Raw genomic sequence first — 26,038 nt, 5'->3', positions numbered from 1 at the left:
GCTGTCCAGTGACCCGGGCTGGAAACTAGGGGACTGCACACGTGAGAGTTCTCTAGTCACCTCTAAAATGAGGGGCGCAAGCGATCGGTTCCCTCTTTCACCTTTTTACAAATGAGTAAACTGATGCTCCCCTTCCCCGCGCCCCACCCCTCACAGGACATAGCCTGAGAGAAGGGACCCAGGACTTAAGCTTCGAGTCCAAGGTTCTTTCCCCTGCACATTTCATAAGTTTCTAAATTTACAAATGCAGGGTACCTGTGCATGTGTACGGGGGCCTCAGGGGGTGGCAATTTGAGGCCTCACAAGAAGGGTCACGGACGCCACTCTAAGTTATCTGAACGTTATCCAGGTGGATGATTATCACTCAGCAGGACAGGTCCTGACTTCACCAAGAGGCTGGAGAAACTGCTCACAGTCACTGGGGCTGGAGGCCTTGAGGACTCATTTAAGAAACGTATTGAGCACCTACTGTTTACTGTGGAGACGCTGGAGAACACAGGCAGCACCCTGTGACCGGGCAATGGTGACTTGGTGTGAGTGGGTTGTAATGAGGGCACTGGGCAATGAAGGAGCTCAGAGGAGGCGCCTGACCCAGCCTGGGGGCAACCAGGAAGGCTTCCTGGAGGAGGGGATGTTGCAGCAAAGATCTGAACAGTGAGTACGATTGAGGTGGGGAGAATCAGCCAGTTGGGGGTGACAGGAGGTACAGAGAGAGGGCTCCTGGCATAGGGACCGCAAGTACAAAGGCTGAGAAGAGAGGAAAAGGCTGGCTCATTCCAGAAACTGAAATCCGTCCAGCCGTGGTCGGGAAGAACATCGGTGTCTTCCCACCAGAGCCCCTTGGCCAACAGACAGCCCTGCTGCCAGCCTGTCTCCTCCCTCTTCTCATCCCCGGCCCCCTGGGGCAGCTGCCCGCTCAGAGCTGATCAGGTGTCAGAGCTGAGAGCTGGGAGCTGCTGGTGCGAGCTGGTGGCCCAGCTGGGAGCAGGTAACCAGAGCTGGCAGTGGACACAGTGGCCTGGTGCTGGAGTCACTGGAGCTGCAGGAGGTAGGAGGGGAAGGAGTTAAGGGAGGCCTGGGATGGAGGCTCCCCTTAGGGCCTCAGTCTCCTTGCCCCTGATCCCTGGCATGTGAGAGAAAGGAAAGGCTGGTGTGTGTCCCAGCTATGCCGAGGCACGCTGACACCCACACACACACTCGTTCATGCGTGCACCTCCCACTTCCCAGCCTTTGCGCTGTCTAGGGTACATCCCCTCTTTTCCTGCTGCTGCAGCTCAATATCCTGCCCAGCTATCAGGCCCTGTTCATACATCATCACTTCTTCCAGGAAGAGGCTCCCTAGATGAGGGTACTTCCCCTTCCCCCAAGCCTGCGGAGGATTCCCTCCTGCCCAGGCAACCTGCGGACTTCTCTCTTGGGTGTCAGTTACACCCTGCTCTGGGTGTGATTGAGTCCATTAGACAAGAGTAAAGAAAAAGGGTGGGTGGAGTGGGTGGTGAGTGAATGGGTACATTGATTGAATGGGGTAAATTGAAGGGGTGAATGAAAGGATGAGCAGTAGATGGGTGGCTGGGTGGGTTTTGGATGGATGTGTGGTAAGTAGATGGGTCAGTGGATGCTGGATGAAGGATGGTTGGGTGGGTAGATGGTAGGTGGGTGTTGGCTGTATGGGTGGGTGCATAGGTGGATGGCTGGGTGGATAGTTGAGGTCGATAGGTGATTGGATGAGTGGTTGGGTGGGTGGATGGGATGGTGGGTGGGTGGTGGATAGAGCACTGTTCAAGGGTACGTGGAGAACCATGAGAACATAAGTTGGGCGGACAGGTGGACAGTGGGTGGATGTAGAAGTGCTTGGGTGGGAGGACGGACGCACAGGTGAGTGGATGGGTGGAAAGATGATTTGGAGAATTCGTGGGCAGGTGAGCAGGTGAAAGGACAGGTGAAGCATATGTCTTAACAGAAATCCCACTCAGACATAGGAAAGAATTTCTAGCCAGACACCTGCCAAAATGCCCTCTTGAGATCCCTGCCTGACCTCTATACCTGCACATGCACGAAACACAAAACAGGCTAAGCTGGCCAGACATGCATGCATACACATACCTTGTGCTCACACGTGCACACGCAGGCATGCAGCCATCACCCCAGACCTCTGCCCACCTTGGCTGACTTGCCTCTGTGCTCTCACTCACACAGGAGCCAGGCTGGTGTAAGGGGACCTAGCTGCAAGGATTTTTCTCTCTGACTTTTCAAGAAACATGCTTCTGTGCTAAGACGCCTGGGCTCTGGGCCTGGGCCCCCAGGAGCCCCTAACTATTCAAGAAAACAGAACCAGTCCAGACACTTCCAGCCGCTGGAGCCAGGGGTGGGGCAGAGGAAGAGCTGGGGAACCCAATTTGAGGAGTTAGAGTTCTGCCTACTAGTAAGAGGCAAAGCTGATCAGAACCCCATGGGAGTTTGGAACTGGGCTGTGAAGGATGAATAGGATTTCACCAGAGAAGAAAAAAAACAAGGCATCCTAGGTGGAAGTAACTGCACAGATAAAAGCTTGAAACCAGAAAAAGCCTGATCTACTTGGGCAACAGGGAATACTGGTGGGATACATTTATTGAGCACCTATTGTTTGCCAGGCTCTATGCTAGGGACCTCACAGGAAACTGGCCACAAGTTGGGTAAGAGGGGATTATTTCCTGCATTTTGTGGAAGAGGGATGGAAAACACAGAGAGGGCAAGTGACCTGCTGAAGGACACACAGCAGTTAGAAGATGGGATAGGTTCATGTCCTGCTCTAGGGGCTGGGATGGCCAGGGGGGAGGAGGAAGTGGTACTTTTGAGGAGTGGGAGGTGCACCACTCTCCAGCCCACCAGGATTGATGTCCCTTACCCCCTGGCCTTCTGTAGGTGGCCTGGGGAGAGGAGAAACACCGGACACTGGCCATGAAGACCCTCCGGGCACGATTTAAGAAGACAGAGGTGAGTCTGAGGCCACTGAGATGCCTGACGTCCCCCAGCTTCAGGCTCCTGTCCCCCAGCACCTGGCTGAAGACCCACTGGGCCCTTGGACTGCTGTCTTCTGTCTGTCATCAGATTTTTTTGGCGGCTTCCGTATGACCAAGCCCCTCCCTGTTCAAAACTCTCCCATGGTTCCCCACCATCCACAGGTTCAAGTTTACCCTTTTAGACCCCGGCCACCTCCCCTCCCTTTCCTCTCTACTGCCCCCTGCTGCCCTGATCTCCACATTACTTTCTGTTCAAGCTTTTCAGCCACCATCCCTTTGTCCAGGCTCTTCTCTCCACCTGCAGTGCTCTTTCCTGTACTACTGTGCATCAGATCCTCCCCCTCGCTCACAATTTGGCTCCAAGAACATTTCTCCCGGAAGATCTCTATTCCCAGTTACAGTGACCACTTGCTTTCCTGGGGCCTCACTTTCTCGGGGACCCTGATTTCTTGCTTTTGAGTATTTATTCAGCAAGTATTTGGATTGGGTGCTGTTCTAGGCACAAAGGACACAGCAGTGAACAGGGCAGACCGAAATCCCTGCCCTTGTGGAGCTGACAGCTGTGTTGGAGAGATGGAGGCTAAACAAGATAAATCAGTGAAAAGGCATATTTTGTACCAGGGAAACAAAGAAAGGAAAGAAAGGGAATTTAAAGCATCCGGAGCAGGGGCGATGGTTGCAGTTGTAAAGCAGGTTGTCCGGAAAGGCCTTACCAAGAAGCTGATATTAGAGTAAAGATCAGAAGGGAAAGGAGGAAGAAATCATGTGTATATTTGCAGGAATTGCACTCCAGGCAGCGGGAACAGCCAGTGCAAAGGCCCTGAGGTGCTGAGGTGGGGTCTGGCTGGCTTCTCTTGCAGCTATATTTTGGGCTGTGAACTTCCAGAGACTGCGCTCCTTCCTCACTCATTCCCCACTCCCTGCCAGCCCTGCCAGTCCCTGCCAGTGTGCAGGCTGGTCCAGGGCACAGAGTGACAGAAGCTAAGAGAGCATTCACATGTAGAGTCTGGCAGCCAGCCTTCCTGAGCACTGGCCTCTGTCAGGCTAGACTTCCCAATTACAGCACAAAGAAACCAGGGTCCAGAGAGGTTAACTCACCTCTCCTGGTCACAGAGTAAAGTGGCAACAGGGAGATTCAAACCCACATGTGTCTGACTTTAGAGCCCTTGGGCTTTCTCCCATGACAGGGCCTTCCCATCCGGAAGGCCCAAGGCAATCAGGGAGTCTACCTGGAGGAGGTGGTGCTGGAGTGGAGCCTGGAAGGATGGGGAAGATTTAGACAAGTGAAGGCACACAGGGAGGGGGATGGGGGCCAGTGTGAGCAAAGGTCTGGAGGCTGGGCAGAACCTGGTTGATACAGGGACATAATGGGATGATGAAGAGGTTCTTTTGGCTGGAGCAGAGAATGTGAGGGGGAGCTGAGGCCTGAGAGGGCCCAGCCCAAGGAGTCCTTGAATGTCAAAAATGGGGCAGAGGAACAAGCCTGGTTTTATTTTTTAATTTAAACAAATTTTGGAAGGGCTTCCCTGGTGGCGCAGTGGTTGAGAGTCCACCTGCCGATGCAGGGGACACGGGTTCGTGCCCCGGTCCGGGAAGATCCCACTTGCCGCGGAGCGGCTGGGCCCGTGAGCCATGGCCGCTGAGCCTGCGCGTCCGGAGCCTGTGCTCCGCAACGGGAGAGGCCACGACAGTGAGAGGCCCGCGTACCGCAAAAAAAAAAAAAAAAAAAAAAATTTTGGCCATGCTGCACGGCATGCAGGATCTTAGTTCCCCAGCCAGGGATTGAACCCGTGGCCGCTGCTGTGGAAGAGCAGAATCTTAACCACAGGACCGCCAGGGAAGTCCCAAGCCTGGTTTTAAAGTCAGGTGGCTCTGGGTTCGAATCCTTCTTCTGCCCCTGACTAGCTAGCTCTGTGACTTTGTGTATATCTCCGCCATTCTCTTGCCTTCCAAAGTTTTCCCCACTGATTTTATTTTATTTTAATTTATTAATTTATTTATTTAGGCTGTGCTGCGTGGCTTGTGGGATCTTAGTTCCCTGACCAGGGATCGAACCGGTGCCCCCCGCAGTGGAAGCTGAGAGTCCTAACCACTGGACCGCCAGGGAAGTCCCCCCAACAAATGATTTTTTTTTTTTTTGTGGTACATGGGCCTCTCACTGTTGTGGTCTCTCCTGTTGCGGAGCACAGGCTCAGCAGCCATGACTCACGGGCCCAGCCGCTCCACCGCATGTGGGATCTTCCCGGACCGGGGCACGAGCCCGTGTCCCCTGCATCAGCAGGCGGATTCTCAACCACTGCGCCACCAGGGAAGCGCCCCACAAATGATTTTTAAATGTATTTTTATTATTTATCAATTTTAACATTCCTTTCATTTTGTTTATTTTAACGTTTAAAATTTAATGTCATTGAACTCATTTTTAAAAATTTCATCCCATTTTTGTTTTTATTTATTTGTTTTCAAACACTACAAGGAGATTTCCATGTGCTTTGCAGATGTCAGCTCCTTTAACCCTCATAACAATCATGTAGGGTAGGAGCTTTCATCTCCACTTTAGAAATGAGTAAACGATGCCCAGAGAGGTTAAGGAACTTGCCCAACGTCACACAGCTAGGAAGTGAGATGCCTGCCTTCTCCCCGGGCTGTTACTAGGAACACCTGTGTTACTGGGGCTGTGTTATTGGGCCTTGGCTGGGGGGAAAGTGTATTGACTGAAGTGAGAGGGAAGGAGAAGGAGAGGGGGAGGGAGAGAGAAAGAAAGAGAGAGAGGGCACCAGAGCAAGGAATAAATTGTTTGTTAATCCCTACAAAACGTGGCCTGGGGTTAGCTTCATTAACTGGGGAACGATCCTAAAATTTTCATCCCGTTTGAAATCGATTCCTAGTTAGTGTTCACATTTCCTGCTTAAATTCCCGAGAAGTTGTAGCCAGTGGTAAACCAAACCATAGGATTGTTGAATTTCAAAAGCAGAGTCCTATTGAAATCCAATCCTTCAAAACGTTTGTGCCACTAAAAAAAACAAAAGCAAAAAAACACCTTATTTGGGACGTGGGTGTGTTTTGATAGGTGCCTGGCACAGAGCCAAGATGAGGAGGGCGGGAATAGAGGGGTGTTAAAACCTCAGCCTGGGTGCGAGGGTCTCTGAGTGTGTCAGGGAAGGCGGGGGCAGCGAGCAGAGCCCGCCTGGGCTGGAGCGGGCGCGGCAGATGGGAGGCCTGGGGGGGTAAGGAGAGGAGAAGCTGGTCCTCCACCACCACCCCAAAACCGCCCCCCACCCCCGTCAGTCCCTCTACCTGCCAGGCTCCAGTTTCTCTGCCAAATGCAGGAGTCAGGTTCAGCTTTTGTTCGGCTGCCCCGAGGGAAGAAAGCAAACACCCGCGACTGCAGTGGTCCGCCTCCACCTCCTTCTCCATCTCTCCGGACCTTGCGTTTCCCATTCTCAGCGCACAACCTGCCCGGCGCGCCCTCCCCGCTCCTTTCTGCTTCTCTCATGATACAGCCTAGTCTGCCAGGTGCCAGCAGAGCGCCCCACTTGCTCTGAGCCTTCTCGCATCCTCTCTGGGCCTCAGTTTTTCCATCCATAAGATGGGAGGGACTTCCTTGGCGGTCCAGTGGTTAAGACTCTGCACTTCCAATAAAGGGAGCACGGGTTTGATCCCTTGTTCGGGGAACTAAGATCCCACATGACATGCGATGCCGCAAAAAAAAAAAAAAAAAAAAAAAAAAAAAAGAAGATGGGAGTTAACTGGAGCCAGAAGCCTAGTCTTTGGATTCCCCTCAACCTCCTTCCCTTATTTCAGGTTTTAGAAAAATCCTACATAGAAGAAGATTGCAGATTTGTAGAAAATTTTAGAGATTCGTAAACTCCCAGTGCCTCAACACTTTTTGGAAAATCTGTCTGTCTGTCTGTCTCTCCCTCACTTGTATTCCCAGAGTCACTGTTTCTTTTTCTTTTTTTTTTCAGTTTGAACAAAGTAGTTTATTGCTATTAGATCAACACAGGCACTAGGGGATTGACTGAATTTTGTAGCTTGTAGTTTATTATCAGAATGCCCTGAAAAGTACTCTTGAAATGAACAAACGTACATATAGATATATATTAGATATGTCACCTTATTTTAAATGAGTCACTATTTCTTTAATTCATTCAACAAACATTTATTTAGCACCTACTGTGGGCTGGAGATCAGGGCCGGCTACACACACACACACACACACACACACACACACACACACACACACAAACACCCTGCCACTCAGAAGGGCCCCATGTTTGGTTTCATACTCATTTCTCCCCATCTTGAAATTCTTCATAATTTTTCAACAAGGGGCCCTGCATTTTCATTTTGCACCGGGTCCTTCAAAATCTATACCCGGTGGGCTTCCCTGGTGGCACAGTGGTTGAGAGTCCGCCTGCCAATGCAGGGGACACGGTCTCGTGCCCCGGTCCGGGAAGATCCCACATGCCGCAGAGCGGCTGGGCCCGTGAGCCGTGGCCGCTGAGCCTGCGCGTCCGGAGCCTGTGCTCCGCAACGGGAGAGGCCGCGACAGTGAGAGGCCCGCGTATCGCAAAAAAAAAAAAAAAAAACAAAAACACAACAAAATCTATACCCGGTACCTGCTGGGGATCCAGCAGCAGTGACTAAGAGGGACAAAAATTCCTGCCTGTGCAGAGGTGACATTCTGTGGAGAGATCGAGAGGTACACAGGATGATGTCAGATAGTGATAAGAACGATGAAGGAAAAATAATCCCCCACTAAGGGGTCAGAGTGACAAGGGGTGATCAGAGAAGGGCTCTCTGAAGAGGTGTCTTCCAGTGCAAAAGACAGTAAAGGAATCAGCGTTGTGGATGGTGGAGGAAGGAGGGCATTCTGGGTGGAGGACACAGCAAGGGCAAAGGCCCGGAGGTAGGCAGAGCTGTCTGAGGACCAGAATGTCACGGACCAGGGGAAAGGTAGGGAGAGATGAGCTCAGACAGTTGACAAGGAGGATTGTTTAGAGCAAAGCTAGGCACATTTTTCCTGTAAAGGGCCAGAAAGTAAATTTTTTTTTTTTTTTTTCCACACCACACAGCTTGTGGGATCTTAGTTCCCTGAGCAGGGATTGAACCCCGGCCCTCGGCAGTGAAAGCAATTGAGTCCTAACCATTGGACCACCGGGGAGTTCCCATAGGCCATTTGAAAATGGATGGGCATAGCCCCATCCCAATAACATTTGTTTTATGGACACTGAAATGCGAATTTCATATAATTTTCATGTGTCAGGAAGTATTACTCTTCTTTTGATTTTTTTTTTCCCTGACCACTTATAAGTGTAAAAACCATTCTTAGCTCTTGAGCTGGACCAAACCAGGTGGGGGTGGGGTGGGCTAGGATTTGCCATCCCCCCCAGCCCTGGGGGGCCTCAGTTGGCGGTTTGGACCCCTTGCCATAGAACCTCCTGGGCTCTGTGAGCAGTTAGCATTTGATGCCGAGCCAAGTCGCTGGAGGCTTTTGAGCAGAAGAGAGAAATGCTCTGATGCAGGCTTTAGGAAGCTGGTGGACCAGGGAGGGGAACAGAAGCAGGGAGGCCTGGGAGGAGGTGACCTCCAGATAGAATTGTGATGGGGCTGGACCATGGGTGAGAAGGGGTCCCTGGACGTAGTTTACAGCTGGTGGGGTTGGCTGCTGCTGGATTGGGTGTGGGGTGAGAGAGGAGTGAGATGATGCTAAGGCTTGGCCTAAGCCCCTACCAGGACAGCAATGCCCTTGGCCCACTGCAGGGGGCTTCTGAGCTTGTCTAGCATCCAGAAGGACAGGCCGAGGGCAGTTGGAAATCCGAGGCCTGAGCTGGGAGATCCATTTCAGTCTCCTCTCTGGACAAGCCTGAGAGGGTCACACCCCCCCGCCTTGGTGTAAGAGGAGAGAAGAGCCCTTAACACCCTCCTTCCAACTCCCCAATTGCTTATCAGCAGATTCTCCATTTACCTGCCCCCACCTCCCCCTCCATCTACCTAAAGGTGTCTAAGAATAATCACGGACAACAGCAGTGATCCTGCCCCCAGGTATACTGGGTGATACCTGGGACATTTACGGTTGTCACATGGTGGTGGTGGTGGGGTGTTTCTGGACCGGGGGTGCCGGTCGACACCCCACAGAGTCCAGGATGGCACCACCCCACGGAATGACCAGGCCCCAAGTGTCAGCAGTGCCTCTGGGTGGAGGAACCCGGCTTTATAGCGTCCATTCCATTATCTATCCCATTGTTAAAGAATTGAGGCCCAGAGAGGGAGAATGGCTGGCCCCAGGTCACACAGCAACTATACAATGGCCAAGCTGGGTTCAAAGCCCCAGTGCCTGTCAGCAGTCACTGCTCTTAAATTTGGGTTCCTGAAGGCCTGTCTCCTCACGCATCCCTTATCTCCCCTGTAATCCCAATCTTCTCCCTTCTCCTGGTCCCTTCTCATATCTGCACCCACAACACAGTGGACTCTCTTGACTTCTGGAACCGTTTGTGGCTCTCCTGACACCCCACACTCCTGGTTTCCCCCACCTTCCCAGGACCCCCTCCTCCAGCTCCTAAGCTAGCACCTCTCCTCCTCCGTCCCACCCTTAAGTATGCACACCCCCGCCCCACCCCATGCCTCAGGTCCCGGACCAGGGCAGAGGCTACCGCGCTGGTCCAGGAGAGCAATTTATTTCATGATTTCTCCCAACCATGATCTCGTTCCTGCCACTCCCCAACTCCTGCCCATTCTTCAAGTTTCAGGTCAGATGTCCTTTCTTCCAGGAAGCCCTCCCCTGACTCCCCAGATGATATCAAGAGTCCTCTCTGAGTTCCCAGCTCACCTGGGCTTCCCTCATAATAGCCCTGATCACCTTGGTTCTTCAGTCCATGGGTGTGTCTGTCTCCCCAGGGACCTCAGTGATAGCAGGGACATCTGTCTTCGTCACCACTGAGTCTCAATGCCCAGTGCAGTGCCAGGCACCCTGTAGCATGTGTGGACTGAATGAATGAAATACACATGGCTCAGAGGGCTTGGCCTTGTGAGTCACACACTAACTGAGCAAACATTCACCAACTGCCACCCCACCCTGGGGTGCCCACCCCACCCTGGCCTCTGCCAGGGAGGCCTCAGTGGGACCCTGCTCTCAAGGGGCTCCCAGTCTGAGAAAACCAGCAGAACACAGACCCTCCCAGCCCCTTGGAGTCAGAGCCAAAGGCTGTGTCCTCTCTGTCTTTCAGTGGTTTCGCTGAGCACCTACTATGTCCTGCGTCCCTAGGATTCAGTATTAGATATGAACCCAGCCCAACCGCGTCTTTCTTTGAATCCGTGTTTATGGCGCACTATGTTCCAGCCCCCATATAGAGCATCTCATTTAGTCCTCCCAGTAACCCTCTGCAGTAGGTACTGTTTAATATGAAACCCATTTCCCGGATGAGGAAAGTGAAGTCCAAAGCAGGTAAGTATCTGGGCCGATGTTATAGATGGTAAATGCGGGTGTGTGGAGGGCAGGGGGCGTGGCGGGGGGGGTGCCCTGGATTCAGATTCAGGTTTGTCAGACCGCAGAGCCCCACTGGTGGATGATGAATGAATGAATGAGGGAGGGAGACCCCGGATAGCCCAGCGGCAGTGGAACCAGACCGGGAGTCACCTGAGACCACCCCCCTATCCCACACTCCCCCTCTTCCCCACCCCCCCCCAGAGAGGCGGAGACGAACGCAGGCGGGTCCATGGAGATCCTGGGAGCCTGGCCCTCTTTGCCTCAGCCTCCCGGTGGCAAGAAGGTCAGGTCGGGCCACCGCGGTGCCCCTCCCCCAGAGCCCAGCCCCCTTCCCTGGCACTACCCCCCACCCGTAGGGGAGGGGCCGGGAGGGGGGCAGCAGGCGGGGCGCGCGGGGGAGGGTCGGCGCGGGCCTTGGCGGGACCGCGCGGGCCGGGCGGCCGAGCCCCGGCATCGCGGGCCCCTTCCCTCTGGTCACCTCCCGGAGCCCGGCCGCCCGGCCACCCGGCGCCCTGGACACCATGAAGCAGCTGTGCCTTTGCGCCGCCGCCTCCTTCGCGGTAGGGCCGGGGGAGGGGGCGCGGGAGCTGGGCGGGCGCGGGCTCTTCCTCCCCTCCCCGTCCCGCCCCTCCCCGCCCCAGGACCGCGGAGCCTAGACCCTCCACCCTCAGACCCGCGAAGGATGATCAGGGAGGGGGGAGGGGGCGGGACAGAGACTGAGGGGGGGATGGATGGGACATTTGGGGGGACAGTTTTGAGGACAGATGGGGACACAGGAGCATTTAGAGGGACAGTTTTGGATGGGATCATTTGTGGGGACAATTTGGATGCCGTTTTGGGTGATCTTTTTTGGGAAAAGATACTGACATTTGGAGAACAATTTTGGAGGACATCTGAAAGGTTTTAGGGGAGGACGTTTTGGGGACAGATGATGGGGTCATTGGGGGTATGATTTTGGAGCACATGTCAGGAATTTGGGGAAGACATTTTGGAATGCATTTCAGATCTTCGGGCATCTGGAAGACAATAGTGGCATCTCAGAGGCAGTCAAAGGATAGACGGCAGAGGATGGTGCTGAGGGACATTGAAGCAGCCTTTTTAGGGGCTCCTATGGGAAGACTTCGGAGGGTAGTTCAGAAAGGGATATGGGGAGGTGCTATTGGAAAGGTGGCTTTCACTAAGGGATGGGCTGGGGGCCTAGGTTTGGGGGACAACTTTTTGGAGAGATGCTGGGGGCTGATCTGGGGATGGTTTAATGGTGTGATGGTGGAAGTGGTGTATGACAGCTGGGGCGATGGGCCTGGGGGCAGGTGCTGGGGACCCAGGCTTGAGGGATGCTGTCTCAGGCCCCCACCCAGGACCCCTCCCCCCCCGCAGCTGCGGCTCAGCCCCACTGACCTTGGCTCCTGCCCACCCTGCGGCCCCTGCCCCATCCCGAAGCCGGCAGTCAGAGGCAGGCGCCAGGCAAGTGCCCAGGCCGGGCGGTGAGAGCCCGGAGCCCCTGCTGGGGGAGCGGGGAGGGGCAGCGGCCGCCAGTCCCACGTTCCCCTGGGTGTGCCCTGCAGAGCCAGGACTGGGGCAAAAGTGACGAGCGACTGCTGCAGGCCGTGGAGAACAACGATGCCGCACGGGTGGCCTCCCTCATTGCCCGCAAGGGGCTGGTGCCCACGAAGCTGGACCCCGAGGGCAAGTCCGCGTGAGTGCCCACGTCCTGGGGGTGTGATGGCTGAGGGGTGGCCACGCTGCAGCTGACCCCTGACCTCTGGCCCCCAGATTCCACCTGGCGGCCATGAGGGGTGCAGCCAGCTGTCTAGAGGTGATGCTGACGCACGGCGCCAACGTTATGAGCACGGATGGGGCAGGTACTGCCCGCCGGGCCCTGGGGGAGGGAAGAGGGACTCAGACCAGGTGCTCAGCCTGAGGGTCCAGCCAGGCCCTGCTTCATGGCCTCCACGTCCTGCTGAAAAAGGGGGGTTCTCTTCAGTGCCCCCAGGGAGGCACAGGGGCGAGTCAGGCTGTGGTACCCAAGGATGGAGACCATGGCCAGCAGCAAACAGAGTGAGTCAACTTGCGGATCAGGGAGAGCTGGGACTCAGGTGGTGGTTGAGTCAGAGGAAGTAATGGAAACGGAGGAGCATCTGAGCTTGAGGAGCATCTGGGGGCGTGAGAATAACAAGGACAGTTTTTGGGAGGGGAGTATCTGAGGTGCATGGAGTAGCTGGGCTTTAGAGTTAGCTGGAGCTCTGGGAGTAGCTGAGACAAAAGGAGAATCTAGGTGTGTGACTTAACTAGGGCCCTGAGGGATAACTGCGATAGAAGGCATGGCCAGAGGGAGTAGTTGGGACTCAGGGAATAGCTAGGCATGGGGCATAGGCACATCTGAAGCTTCAGGGCAACAAGTGTAGGAGCCAGGATGTATGGGTACTGGGGATTTGGAGAGTATCAAAGAAAGCGGCATAGCTGGCCCTTTGGTGTAGTTGAGCTTATAGAGTAGCTGGAGACCTGAGGAGTAGCTGGGGACCTGGGGAGTAGCTGGGACCTGGGGAATAGCTGGTGACCTGGGGAGTAGCTGGGGACCGGGGGAGTAGCTGAGGACCTGGGGAGTAGCTGGTGACCTGGGGAGTAGCTGGGGACCGGGGGAGTAGCTGAGGACCTGGGGAGTAGCTGGGGACAGTAGTGCTTGAGGAGTGGATGGATGTGGAGTGTAGCTGGGATGAGATTGTCTGGGACACTTACTAGCTGAGGCTTGGAGAGTCTCTGGTCCCAGGGAGTAGCACGGTTTTGAGAAGTACCTGGGTTTGGGGACTTGTTAGAGTCACCACAAGTAGTTGACACAGGATTGGGGGGGGCGGCAACTGGAAGTTCCCTGAGTATCTGAAGCTCTAGTACATTCTCTCTCCCTTTCAGGTTACAGTGCCCTCCACCTGGCCGCCAAGTATGGGCACCCTCAGTGCTTGAAGCAACTACTTCAGGTCATGTCCTTTCCTGCCTCAGATACTTCCCAACCCCAGATACTCCCTTGCCCTGACTACTCCTGAGTTCCAGGAATTCACTGAACCCCCAGTTACCCCCTGAATTCTTCGTATTCCTTGGCCCCTTTAACTCCTGAGTCCCAGCTACTCCTTGGACAACAAGATACTCCCTGAGTGTCCAGCTACTTCCCACACCCAAGTTATACCCCAATACCAGCTATTTCCTGAGCCCAGCTTCTCCCCAAACCCCCGGCTGCCCCTGGGCTCCCAGCTAATCCCTCTTTCTCACCAATTTTCATAAAAGCCAAGGGAGTCATTTGGGGGCCTGTGAGAAGTGGGTTCCACAGAGCAGGTGGGTGGGAGGAGAGAAGGGGGGGAGGCAAGGAGCCTGAGATACAGCAGAGCCCAAGGAGGGGCAGTTCCTCGAGAAATTAGGCAACAGGGATGGCTCCTAAACAGGGATGGCTCCACCTCCAATGACACGCCTCTCCCCCCCAGGCATCCTGCGTGGTGGATACTGTGGACAGTAGTGGGTGGACGGCGCTGCATCACGCAGGTGGGTGCAGCCTGGCCTCGCCCTGGCCGCCATGGCCCAGAGGGTGCTAGGCTTGGGAAGTATTCTACCTAGGGCTCTGGGGACCTGCCTAGGGCATTCCACCTCCTTCCTCACAGAGCCCCTACTGTGTGCCAGGCACTGGGCTCTACATTATCCTCAGTGACCCTTTGAGCCATGGACGATGACCATTGGACAGACAAGGGGGTTGAGGCTTATCAGCAAGAAAGTGGGGAGGATCCAGGCCGTCTGACCCCGAAGCACAGCCTACTGTATGCTGGGCCTGGGTGAGGAGGATTAGGGGGTGACCAGAGTTTAACTTGCTTCAAGGAAACTCCTGGGGAATCTCAGGCAGGCCAAAGGTCCAGGCAGCCTTCATAATCATCAAATCCACATTCCTTTCCCGAGGGAGGGAAGGGTCCCACCCACCTGAGCCAGGGCCCAGCCCAACGTCTGGCCACCGTGCCCGTGACATTCGGGAATGTCTTTCGCTTGATGACTCAAGACACGTCTATCCTCTTGGAAGCGTGGAATACGTTTGCTCTGGAGTTTTATTCCCTGTTGAAACATTCCCTGCAGTTGGAGTACGCTGCCACCTAGTGGTGGCAAAGCCTTTGATCACGTTACGGAAGCTCCATGGTTTTTTTCTTTCAGTAAATATCGAGTACCTGCTGTGTGCCAGGCTCGGTTCTAAGCAATGGGGTTACGACAGCAAACAAAACCCCATAAGTCCTTGGGCACACAGCAGGTAATCATACAGAGTTTGATGATTTTATTTTTTAGCTTTTTTTCTTATTTTATCTTTTTGGCCATGCTGCACAGCACATGGGATCTTAGTTCCCTCACTAGGGATCGAACCCGTGCCCCCTGCAGTGGAATTGCGGAGTCTTAACCACTGGACCGCCAGGGAAGTCCAAGAGTTTAATGGTTTTCCAGCAACACTTCCTTGCACAAAGCCCTTCCTTCCCTCTTTGAGGCTCTGGACATAACATACCTTGTCCTACTTCCTCGATGACCAAGTCCTTCCAAGCTCCTTCCTGCCTCAGGGTCCGTGTCCATGCAGTGACCTCTACCCTCCCCCTTTCACCATCAAAACTCAAGCTCAGATCAAACCCCAAGAAGCCTGCCCAACCTCAGCGGAGGTCTGGTTTCTCTAGTAAATACTCACCCTCTTTGGGTGAGGGTTTGGTATATAGTCGGTACACAATAAATGCTAGTTGAATCAAAAGGGGTTAAATACGTGAAAATCAGTGAAACGTTCCACCCTAAGAGGGACCCACAGTGGAATGTGGAAGGAGCTTGGGACTGGGAATTAGAAGACCTGGGTCCTCATCCTGGCTCTTTCTCTGACCCCCTGGGTGATCATGGGCCTGGCTGGGCCTCAGTTTCTTCATCTGTAAAATAGGAGTCATATCTTTGTCACTGATCTTCTGGGGGAGGTGGGAGTTTCTCATGAAATAAAGTGTAAGCATTACACTCAGGCAGAAGGCCCCCAGAAAAAATATCAAAGCTCATGTCCTTCCTACCCACCCTTCTCTCTTTTTCCAGCGGCTGGCGGCTGCATCTCCTGCTCAGAAATGCTCTGCTCCTTCAAGGCACATCTGAATCCCCGAGATCGGGTGAGCCTTTGGGATCTTGTGGGGAAAGATACTACATTTGAGGTATGCTGCCACCAAGTGACAGCATCCCAGGCACCCTTTGAAAAGTATGAAGATTTGGAGGGAAGCTTGGGGGCCGTCAAAGGCTTCCCCACCTCCCAGAGTCATTCTCTCATGCCTTGTCTCATTCCTCTCCCAACCCCCTCCCCCAGCTGGGTACAACACCCCTCATCATAGCAGCTCAGATGTGTCACACAGATCTGTGCCGCCTTCTCCTGCAGCAAGGGGCTGCTGCAAATGACCAGGACCTTCAGGGCAGGTGAGCTTCTCCCCTCTCAGCCAGTCCATTGTGTGCTGTGTGACTTAGGCAAGTCTCTTAACCTCTCTGGGGGTGGGACCTAGTTGTCCTCCTCCCCCTGCCCAGCCTGGGTGTTGAGGAGGGTGTGGTGGTTTGAAAATGTCCTCACCCCCTCAGTAGCCTCCTCTTCTGGTAGGACAGCCCTGATGCTGGCCTGTGAGGGAGCCAGCCCCGAAACAGTGGAGGTGCTGCTGCAGGGTGGGGCTCAGCCGGGCATCACTGATGCGCTGGGCCAGGACGCTGCTCACTACGGCGCCCTGGCAGGGGACAAACTCATCCTACACCTCCTGCAGGAGGCCGCCCAGCGCCCCTCACCACCCAGCGGTATGCAAACCCCACCTCTGAACAATTATGAGCACCCTCTCCATCTTCTAGGTAATTTCTTGTCACCCCTTTCTCTCCCTCCCTACTGTGGAGAGTTTCAAGGTATCCCTGTTTGTATTGTAGGAGGTTTCATTGCTCCCGTCACACCACTCAGGACAGTTCTGAGGAACCCCAGAGCTTTTAGAATAGCCTAGGGGTCAACCCTGTTTTCCTGGGTCATCCATATTCTTGGATCTTTACCTTTCCTAACAATTGGCCCTTCCACTTGCCCCATCCTGGAGATGCCACTGTTCTCTCTTTTTGAGAGTTTCAAGGCCCCTCCTATTGGTATTCTGTCAAAATGGTTGATTCCTACCTTAAAAGTCCTGATTCTGGGGGGAACTGGGAACCCTCTCAAGTCCCCTGGGCTCACTAGTGCCCTTCCTAGGGCTAAGAATGGAATCCCTAGAACAGTGCCTGACCCTGCTTCCCTCTCTCCCCTGCCCTCCCAGAGGATGACTCAGGCGAGGCATCATCTCAGGTATGGATCCCTAAGCAGCGAACAAGTCCCTCTCCCTGTGCACACACTACCTTCCCCCTTGCCCCAGTCTCCCTGGGAAGAGGAGGAAGAGACGGACCCTTGACTCAGGGTTAATATCTGGAAGGACCTGTTTGGGAAGAACGCTACCTTCAGGGTATGCTGCCACCAAGTCCGGATCATGGGGCTAGGGCGGGATGGTAGAGGGAACTGAGATGGGTGAGGGCCGGTGCCGTCAGTGAAGGAGTCAGGTCTGGCCTCTTTTCTCTCTTCCGGCACTACAGAGTCTCAGCTCCACAGGGAAAGAATTGTAAACAACTGGGTCTAGCTGGGGAAAGTACCAGGGCATGGAGAGGGGCAGAGGGTAAAACATAAGATTGAGAACTCTCAGGCGATGTGGTCTTGCCCCCTTTCATGCTGGGATAAGCGAGGACCAGCGAGAGGCAGGGACTCACTTGAGATCACACAGGAAGTGAGGGCAGAGTTGGGGCTGGTGACAGAGAGTGGGTTGGCCGTGTTGGTTTACTTGGGTGGGAGGCTGGCATGGCCCCCATGTACCCCCTCTACCCCTCCCCCCAGAACTCTGTGTCCAGCCATGAAAAACAAGGGGCCCCCAAGAAGCGGAAGGCACCTCAGCCCCCTGCCAATATCCCGATGCCGGTGAGAGGTGCCCTGGCCTTGGGGGGAGACATGGAGGGCCTCCAGGCAGGATGGGGAAAAAGCTCTGGCTCAGGTGTGGGAGGGTACAGTCCTTGGGCCTCATGTAAAGGTGGTGGGTTCCCGGGGTCGGGGGACAGGATGATCAAGATGCCTATGAGGAGATCGTGCGGCTGCGACAGGAGAGGGGCCGCCTGCTGCAGAAGATCCGGGGCCTGGAGCAGCACCAGGAACGGAGGAAGCAGGAGGTGAGGGGGCTCAGAGACACGGGCCTCGGGCTAAGCCTGCAGCAGGTACCATTTTGGGGGTACCCTACCTCTTCTCCCTCTCCAGACACATGGGCCTCCTCGGTGTTCCTCCAACACGCCAGACACGGTGCTGCCCCCGGGCCTTTGCACGTGCTGTGGCCTCTGCCAGAAACACCTTCTCCCAGATGTCCCTATGACTCCCTCCCTCCCCTCCTTCAGGCCTTTTCTCAAAGACACCTCCCCTACCCAAATTACTTAAAATTGTTACACCCCCACTCACTTCACAGTTCCCTTTATTTTTTATTTATTTATTTTTTTAGTTCCCTTTATTTTTATTCAAAGCACTTACTGCTATTGGATGTACCATATATTTTATTCATATTCACCCATTCAACTGTAAGCCCACGAGGGCAGACGTGGTTGACGGTGCCTGGCTCACGGTAGATGCTTGATAAGTATTTACTGGATGGATGAATATTTGAGTAAGTGAGTGAATGAATAAATAAACGAATTAGTGGCCCTAAAGGGGGTCTGGCACAAAATAGGCCAGAGGGCGTCTGTGGTTGGGATGGAGGGCCACTGAGCAGGAGGTGGGCCAGGGAGGCTCCCCAGCCCAGTTCCAAGCCCAGGCCCCTTTCTTCCGTCAGCTGCCAGAGGCAGAGGCCAGCTCCCTCCACAGCCTGGAGAGACAGGTAGGGTGGGAGGTTGGGGGAAGCTGGACTGCCAGCTGCCCAGTGTTTTCCCCCAGAGGCCCACTGAGCCCCCCCCCCCCGCCCCCCCGCCTCACCTCCCTGCAGGTGCAAGAACTACAGCAGCTGCTGGCAGAGAAGCAGGAGGAGAAGGAGAGTCTAGGACGGGAAGTGGAAAGTTTGCAGAGCAGGCTGTCCCTGCTGGAGGTGGGCCCAGCAAGGAGCAGGGCAGGGGTGGGGCTTCTAGGGGCGGGGCCACCAGGGGCGGGGCCGCCAGTGGGAAGGGCCTCTCTTCTGCTGCAGCTGCATGATAAGTACGCTAATACACATAGTCTCACACACATGCAAACACAGAACAGACACACGTACAAACACAGGTACACATAATAGACTTTTTTTTTTTTCTTTTTTTTTTTTTTTTAGTACGCGGGCCTCTCACTGTCGTGGCCTCTCCCGTTGCGGAGCACAGGCTCCAGATGCGCAGGCTCAGCGGCCATGGCTCACGGGCCCAGCCGCTCCGCGGCATGTGGGATCTTCCCGGACCGGGGCACGAACCCGCGTCCCCTGCATCGGCAGGCGGACTCCCAACCACTGCGCCACCAGGGAAGCCCATAATAGACATTTCAAAAAAACACAGAATCACACATACTCACGTACATGCAGAGATGAACAACCACGCTTGTGTATATGTGGTCTTACACATACAACAGGCAAACACACAACAAACACATCTGTGGGTATATAATCACACATGCACAACAAATACTTGGGCACACACAGCAGAAATGTCTCATTCAATCACACACCTAGGCAACACACCCACAAATACATGTACACACACAAGTATTTCTCAAAATACATAATTACACAAACATAGACCCACGTACACAACCGTATCCACACACATGCACACATACAGAAACACAGAACGATCACAGACTAAAATACAAGTGCAAAATCACACACAGGCACGGGGACTCACACGGGAGAGACCGGGGCCACCGTGCACGCCCACACGTGCACACACACGCTCGCCGCAGACCCACAGGCCCTGAACCACTGTTGCAGGTGCTCGCACCCAGGCAGACAGCCGTGGCCCCACATAGAATTGCAGACACACCCTTTCAAGGACTCACTCGCATCCCTCTCTTGGTCCCCTGTGACCCGGTGGCACGGACACCCCTAGTTGGTGGGGTTATGGTCACAAACTTGGGGGAGACGTGGGGGCTGGAGGGAGGGCAGGACCCCGAGCTGGACCCTGATCACCCCCCCACCAGAATGAGAGGGAGAACACCAGCTATGACGTGGCCACCCTGCAGGACGAGGAGGGTGAGCTGCCTGACTTCCCAGGTGAGCTCCCACCTGCCCTCCCCCACCCGTCGTGTCTGGGGCCCCGGGAGTTGGAGCCTTGACCCATAGGCATAGAGAGAGGTTGCACCTGGGAGGGAGCTTGGCCCGCCCCATTAGTTATTCCACTCCCCAAAGCCTGCCTGCCCCAGGGGCCCTGACCCATGGCTCCAGAGCCCCAGCTCCCATTCCTCGTGGCCGGGACCCTGGGGCCTGACTCTGTGTCCCCTGCCAGGGGCTGAGGCACTGCTCTCCAAGCACCTAAGCCCATCGGCCCAGGAGCTCTTGGCCTCGCTGCAGGAGCAGGTGGCCACGCTCACCAGACAGAACCAGGAACTGATGGAGAAGGTCCAGGTGGGGAGACCGAGGCCCGGGAGGGTTGGGTGGGGACAGACCTGAGGACCTGAGGGGCTGTTCCCCGGGGGGGGGTTGGGCGGGCACGTGGCTGAGTCTGTGGACAGGAAAAGTGGCGTGGCTGCCCTGTGCCCCCCCCCCCATGGCCACTTCAGCTCTTGCCCGGCTCCCCTGCCCCCTCCAGATCCTGGAGCACTTCGAGAAGGACGAGATGGAGGCTGACAGTCTGGCCGAGGTCATCCCTCTGGCGCTGTACGACTCTCTCCGGGCTGAGTTTGACCAGCTCCGCAGGCAGCATGCCAAGGCCCTGCAGGCGCTGGAGCAGCAGGAAGCACAGGAGGCCCCTGGAGAAGAGGAGGCAGCCCCTAGGGAGGGCAAAGTCCCGGGAGCCAAGACCACCAGAAACGGACCAGTAGAAACAGAGCTTAACGGCACTGCAGCTCCGGAAACCAGAATTAATGGAGCCGAGAGCACAGATGAGGAGGCTGCGGGAGTAGAAACCACGGAAGCCAGAGCTTTGGAAGCAGCATCCACGGTGGCAGAGGCCACGGAAACAAGACCCACGGACGCTGAGACCACGGAAACAGAGGGTGCGGGCGTCGAGCACTTGGAAACAAAGCCCACAGGGGCTGAGGTCGCAGAAGCGAAAACTCTAGAAGAAGGAGGAAACGCAGAAACAGAGGCCACGGAAGCAGAGTCCACAAATATGAAAACAGAGGAACCAGAATGGAAGGCCAGTGGAACAGGTGCTGTGCAGGAAGAGCTCACAGGCACAGGGACCATGAAAACGGAGGCCATGGGAGTGGAGGCCACGACCCCGAGGGTCACCGCAGGCCCCGCCCCGCACCCCAGTGCTGCCGAGCTGGAGGCGGCCCACGGCAAGCGTGAGCCCGCGGAGGCCGAGGGTGGTGGCGCTGGCGGGGTCAGCAGCGGTGACACGGGCCAGCTGCGGGCCGCCCTGGAGCAGGCCCGGGAGGACCTCCGAGACCGGGACTGCCGCCTCCGGGAGCTGGAAGTGGCCTCGGCCCGGCTGGACGAGGCCCAGGCTGGCCGGCTGTTGGCCGAGGAGGAGGCTCGGGGCCTGCGGGCAGAGCTGGCCCAGCGGGAGGAGTTGCGGCTGGAGCTGAGCCGGGAGCTGCAGGCCCTGCGGGAGCAGCTGGCTACGGCCACAGCCGCCGGGGAGCAGCAGCGGGCCACGGCCGTCAAGCTGGGCCAGGCGCGGGACGCGGCCGAGGCGCAGGCCGCTGAGCTGGCCGCGGCCTGCGAGGAGGCTCGGCGGGGCCTGGCGGAATTGCGTGAGGCCTCCGAGGTGCTCCGCCAGTCGGTGGTGCCGGCCTCGGAGCACCACCGGCTGCAGGAGGAGGCTCTGGAGTTGCGGGGCCGGGCGGCCAGCCTGGAGCAGGAGGTGGTGGCCACGGGCAAGGAGGCCGCCCGTCTGCGGGCAGAGCTGGAGCGCGAGCGCGTGGGCAGCGTGGCCCGCCTGGAGCACGAGCGCATCGTGGGCGCCCTGCAGGACGACGCGGCCCAGCTCCGGGAGCAGCTGGAGGAGCTGGGGCGACGCCACGAGAAGACCAGCGCCGAGGTCTTCCAGGTGAGCGTGGCGGGACCCTCACCAGGCACAGCCAGTAGCCAGTTGCTGGTCTGTTCTGACCCCACAGCCGTGCGACGTTTCGACCCCATCGGTTTCAGTCCTGCAGAGACTTGACGCTGTGCTGTATCCAGGTGGACCTTTGACCCTGCAGCCATTCTGACCTCCTGGGTGTCTCAACTGGTGTTTTCTTTTTAAAAACCTTTTGGCCATTTGGACCCCATCATTTTTTCTAACGGTTAGCCCTTTTGGCCGTCTTCCTTTTTATTTATTTATTTGTTTATTTATTTACTTATTTTTGGCTGTGTTGGGTCTTTGTTGCTGCGCGCGGGCTTCCTCTAGTTGCGGCGAGTGGGGGCTACTCTTCGTTGTGGTGCGCGGGCTTCTCATTAGGTGGCTCCTCTTGTTGCGGAGCACGGGCTCTAGGCATGCGGGCTCAGTAGCTGTGGCGCACGGGCTTAGCTGCTCCGCGGCACGTGGGATCTTCCCGGACCAGGGCTCGAACCCATGTCCCATGCATTGGCAGGTGGATTCTTAACCACTGCGCCACCGGGGAAGTCCCCGGCATGTGGGATCTTTGTTGCGGTGCACGGGCTCAGTAGTTGTGGTGCACGGGCTCCCTAGTTGTGGCACGGGGGCTCTAGAGCATGCGGGCTTCGTTGCCCCGCAGCATGTGGGATCTTAGTTCCCTGACCAGGGATCGAACCCACACCACGTGCAGTGGAGGAAGGAAGATTCTAAACCACTGGACATCCAGGGAAGTCCTGAAGGTGGATCTTTTGACCCCATCTCTTTTCTTAAATACACACACACACACACACACACACACACACACACACACACACATCCCGCAAGAAAACCTAGCAACTGTATTTAACAAAGATGAGAATAAAGAGCCACATTTGTTAATTGTCATCAGGAAAGCATTTTTCTCTCCATCTCTCTGTTTACTCACCTGTATAATGGAGCTAATAATAGTTCTTAGTCCTCACATGAAAATTAAATGGTTTAATTTTACTTAGGACAGTGATGGTACAAGTGATTAATAATTGCAGCCAGGATTATTGTTTCTCCAAGAACATGCTCTTCTTTTTTTTTTTTTTTGGCTGCACTGCTTGCAGGGATCTTAGTTCCCCAATCAGGAGTCTAACCTGTGCCCCCTGCAGTGGAAGTGTGGAGTCTTAACCATTGGACCACCAGGGAAGCCCTATTTTCTAAATTTTACCTTCCTTCATGATCACTTCTTTTGTGGGTAAATTTTGGAAGTCTGATTTGATTCAGACATAGTTTGTTTGTTTGTTTTTAATTGTTAAGGTGTAGCCAGTCTGTACTAAGTGGAACATCTAATTATTATCCATTTTCCCTGACCTATTATTTCTATAAAGGCCAATGATCCCCCCAGGGTCAATTTTTGCAAATCTAACACTGCTCCAATCTTGATATTTTTGTGAAAATGCAGTCATCAATTTTGGGGCATTTGTTTGCTTTTCATCCAGACTCTTCTGTTTTTCCTTCATTTCGTAAGAAATCTACAAACCTTCACACCACTGGCAGAGAAAAGAACATTAGTTATATTGTAATAATAATGATAATAACGTTCATTATATAATAATACTAACAACATCACAAACTTGAAGATATCACTTACTGTGTGCCAAGCACCGTTCTAAGTGTATTCCATGTATTTTCTCATTTTATCCTCACAGTCACCCTGTGACGTGGAGGCTCCTATTATCCTCGTTTTACATATGAGCAAATTGGGACACAGAGAGCTTATGCCGCTTGTCTAAGGACGCACAGCTTGGCAGAGTCAGAATGTTCATTGTGCCCAAAGAAATCCAGGACTTCCCTGAATCAAATTCCTTGAGGTCAAATGGGCTTGAATAGCCTCAGACCAAAATAGAAGGGTCAGAATCTTTGAGGTCCAGGCATCTTTGGGGTCCAGATGTCCTCAGGGTCACACATGGGTTTGGGCCGCAGGTGCAGCGGGAGGCGCTATTCATGAAGAGTGAACGGCATGCAGCCGAGGCCCAGCTGGCCACCGCAGAGCAGCAGCTGCGGGGGCTACGTACCGAGGCCGAGCGGGCACGCCAGGCCCAGAGCCGTGCCCAGGAGGCCCTGGAGAGCGCCAAGGAGAAGGACAAGAAGGTGGGTCCCCTTTTCTTGTGCTCATCGGGGGCCCCCCACTCGACAGAGGTTGGAGGGAATCTAAGAATGTCCCGACTGAAAGAGCCTTGGGAAATCAGCCCACTTTCCAGATGAGCAAACAGAGGCTCCAAGAGGCAAACTGAGTGTCTCGAAGTCACACAGCACCTCACTAGACAGTGGATGTGACCCCCGGAGCCCCAGGTGCTTTAGCACAACAGAGAAACCCAGCCCCAACCTGCTGTGTGACCCTGGGCAAGTCACTTGACCTCTCTGAGCCCCAGTTTCTACCTCTGTAAGATGACGATAAAATTGTGGTAGGGATTATGGTTTATTTGTAGCACTAGTGACATTTGGGGCTAGGTTATTCTTTGCGGGAGACCGTCCCGAGGCACTGTGGGGTGTGGAGCAGCATCCGCAGCCCCTACCCACTCGATGTCAGGAGCACCCCCAGTGGTGACAAACACAGATGTCCCCGGCTGTTTCCTGGCATCCCCGGGAGGCAGGCTCTCCCCTGGTTGACAACCTCTGATCTATAGAAATAACAATAAAGCCCAGCATTTATTGAGTGCCTGCTGTTTGCTGGCACGGTTTAAACTTAATCACAGCAGCCTACCAAGGTGAGAAGTGTAATTCTCTTTACAGATGAGGAAACTGAGATTCAGAGGGGTTAAGTCACCTTCCCAAGATCTCCAGCAGGGAAAGGGTAGAGAAGGACCCAAACCCTGGCCTGTCTGACCCAGCCCCACCAGGCCAGGCTGTTTTCGACCCTCCTGTTCTGTCTGTCTCCGCTTTCACTTTCCGGGACTCCAAGATGCACAAGCTCTTTCTGTAAAGGGCCAGACGGTCAATGTTTTTGGCCTTACTTGGCCACGGCACTCAGCTCTGCCGCTGATGCAGGAACTGTAGACGCTGTGACGATGAATGGGTTTGGCCGTGCGCATGTGAATTTGGTTTAATTTGCACATGTCGTGAAATGTCATTCTTCTTCGGACTTCTTCCCCCTCGACCATTTCCCATGCGGAAACCATTCTTAGCCAATGGGCCGGACTCAGCCTGCACGGCAGAGTGTGCTAACCTCTATAGGAGGCAACTTTCCCTCCAAGGCCTTGTCCTTTGCCTGGAAGGGTCGCAGGCCCCCGGCCCCGGGCTCAGGGTGCTAGCTGACCCTCCCCTGATCCCACTTAGATCACAGAGCTCTCCAAGGAAGTCTTCAGCCTTAAGGAGGCACTGAAGGACCAGCCGGGAGCCCCAGGCTCCTCGGAGGTGGAGGCCCTTCGCGGCCAGGTGAAGGCTCTAAGGGAGCAGCTGGAGGTGAGAGCCTCGCCCACCCGCTGGGCACAGGGGTCCCAGGAGGGTGACGGGCGGGCGGGAGGTTGGGCACGTGGGCCAGGCGTGGGAGGAAAACAGTTCAGTATTTTAGCAAGCAGCACGGTCACGCCGGCGCCTGCCATCACAAATAGGGGCTCGGGGTGCAGAAGGGGCTTTCTGGCATATCTTGGAGGGGGTTCTGCTTTTCTGAGCGCCCTCCCCACACCCGCAGGAAGCTGCCAGGGACCACAGTGCAGTGGTGGCCTTGTACAGGAGCCACCTCCTCTATGCCATCCAGGTGAGTCACCCTGGCTTTGGGTGCGCCAGTGCTGCTCTCTGGGCCTCAGTGTCCCCGTCTGTACTATGGGACGCTGGTCGAGGGAAGAGGGTCCTGGCCTCCGGGGTGGGGGGTCGGGGAGGGGAATGGAGAAGCTTGGGACTGGGGGGGGGAGCGGCGGGGGGGAAACGCCCAGGCTGTCTCCGCTTCTCTCCACCTCCCTCCCCAGGGTCAGATGGATGTAGACGTACAGCGGATTCTGAGTCAGATCCTGCAGATGCAAAGACTCCAGGCCCAGGGCCGCTGAGACCGGAGCACCGCCCTCCAGCTTCCAGGCCCCGAGTCGGGGCTTGCAGACTCACGCGCTGACCATCCACACTTGGAGACCAGCCTGGGCTCTTTCCCAACGATCCCTCACTGCCTCCACGGCCCCACTGGTCCCTGCATGCGCTGGTCAGTCTGGACCCTGGCCCTGACCGTGTACCCTTCCCTGCGCCGGAGAATCTGTGAGTCCCCTCCCTCGCGTCTGGTCTTATCATCGGACGCCACCCCCAGGAATAAAAGCTCGCGGAGCAGAGGATGAAAGCATCGTGTGGCCTGATTGCTGGGCTCCCA

General features: G+C 55.3%; 1 protein-coding gene across 12 annotated transcripts; it reads left to right on the top strand.

Moving 5' to 3' along the window:
* The first annotated feature begins 568 nt into the window (after positions 1-568).
* Positions 569-26,008, top strand: ANKRD24 (ankyrin repeat domain 24). 12 transcript variants are annotated; one of them, XM_067033067.1, is made up of 22 exons: positions 569-654; positions 2,902-2,973; positions 11,863-11,949; positions 12,051-12,181; positions 12,259-12,347; positions 13,393-13,457; positions 13,956-14,013; positions 15,559-15,629; positions 15,821-15,927; positions 16,103-16,290; positions 16,782-16,810; positions 17,387-17,467; positions 17,605-17,712; positions 18,360-18,404; positions 18,510-18,608; positions 19,679-19,751; positions 19,984-20,102; positions 20,287-21,693; positions 23,671-23,838; positions 25,024-25,149; positions 25,379-25,444; positions 25,653-26,008. In XM_067033067.1, exons 2-22 carry the CDS (start codon positions 2,938-2,940, stop codon positions 25,728-25,730), a joined length of 3,231 nt encoding a protein of 1,076 aa, XP_066889168.1. In that variant the 5' UTR covers positions 569-654; positions 2,902-2,937; the 3' UTR covers positions 25,731-26,008. The 12 variants fall into 12 exon arrangements, with proteins under 12 accessions (XP_066889168.1, XP_066889173.1, XP_066889170.1 ...); XM_067033069.1 differs by lacking the exon at positions 569-654 and adding an exon at positions 1,018-1,048; XM_067033070.1 differs by lacking the exon at positions 569-654 and adding an exon at positions 1,462-1,479.
* Positions 26,009-26,038: the final 30 nt, after the last annotated feature.

Source organism: Kogia breviceps, chromosome 4 (genome assembly GCF_026419965.1).
Source record: "Kogia breviceps isolate mKogBre1 chromosome 4, mKogBre1 haplotype 1, whole genome shotgun sequence".
NCBI classification, from domain to species: domain Eukaryota; kingdom Metazoa; phylum Chordata; class Mammalia; order Artiodactyla; family Physeteridae; genus Kogia; species Kogia breviceps.
This window is presented reverse-complemented; position numbering and strand designations above follow the sequence as displayed.

Excerpts from the sequence above, each read along its gene's own strand:
- ANKRD24 (XM_067033063.1), top strand. The coding sequence starts at position 11,554 with ATGGTGCTGAGGGACATTGAAGCAGCCTTTTTAGGGGCTCCTATGGGA. Across the intron at positions 12,182-12,258 it reads GACCCCGAGGGCAAGTCCGC|ATTCCACCTGGCGGCCATGA; the intron begins GTGAGTGCCCAC and ends TCTGGCCCCCAG. Across the intron at positions 23,839-25,023 it reads CCAAGGAGAAGGACAAGAAG|ATCACAGAGCTCTCCAAGGA; the intron begins GTGGGTCCCCTT and ends GATCCCACTTAG.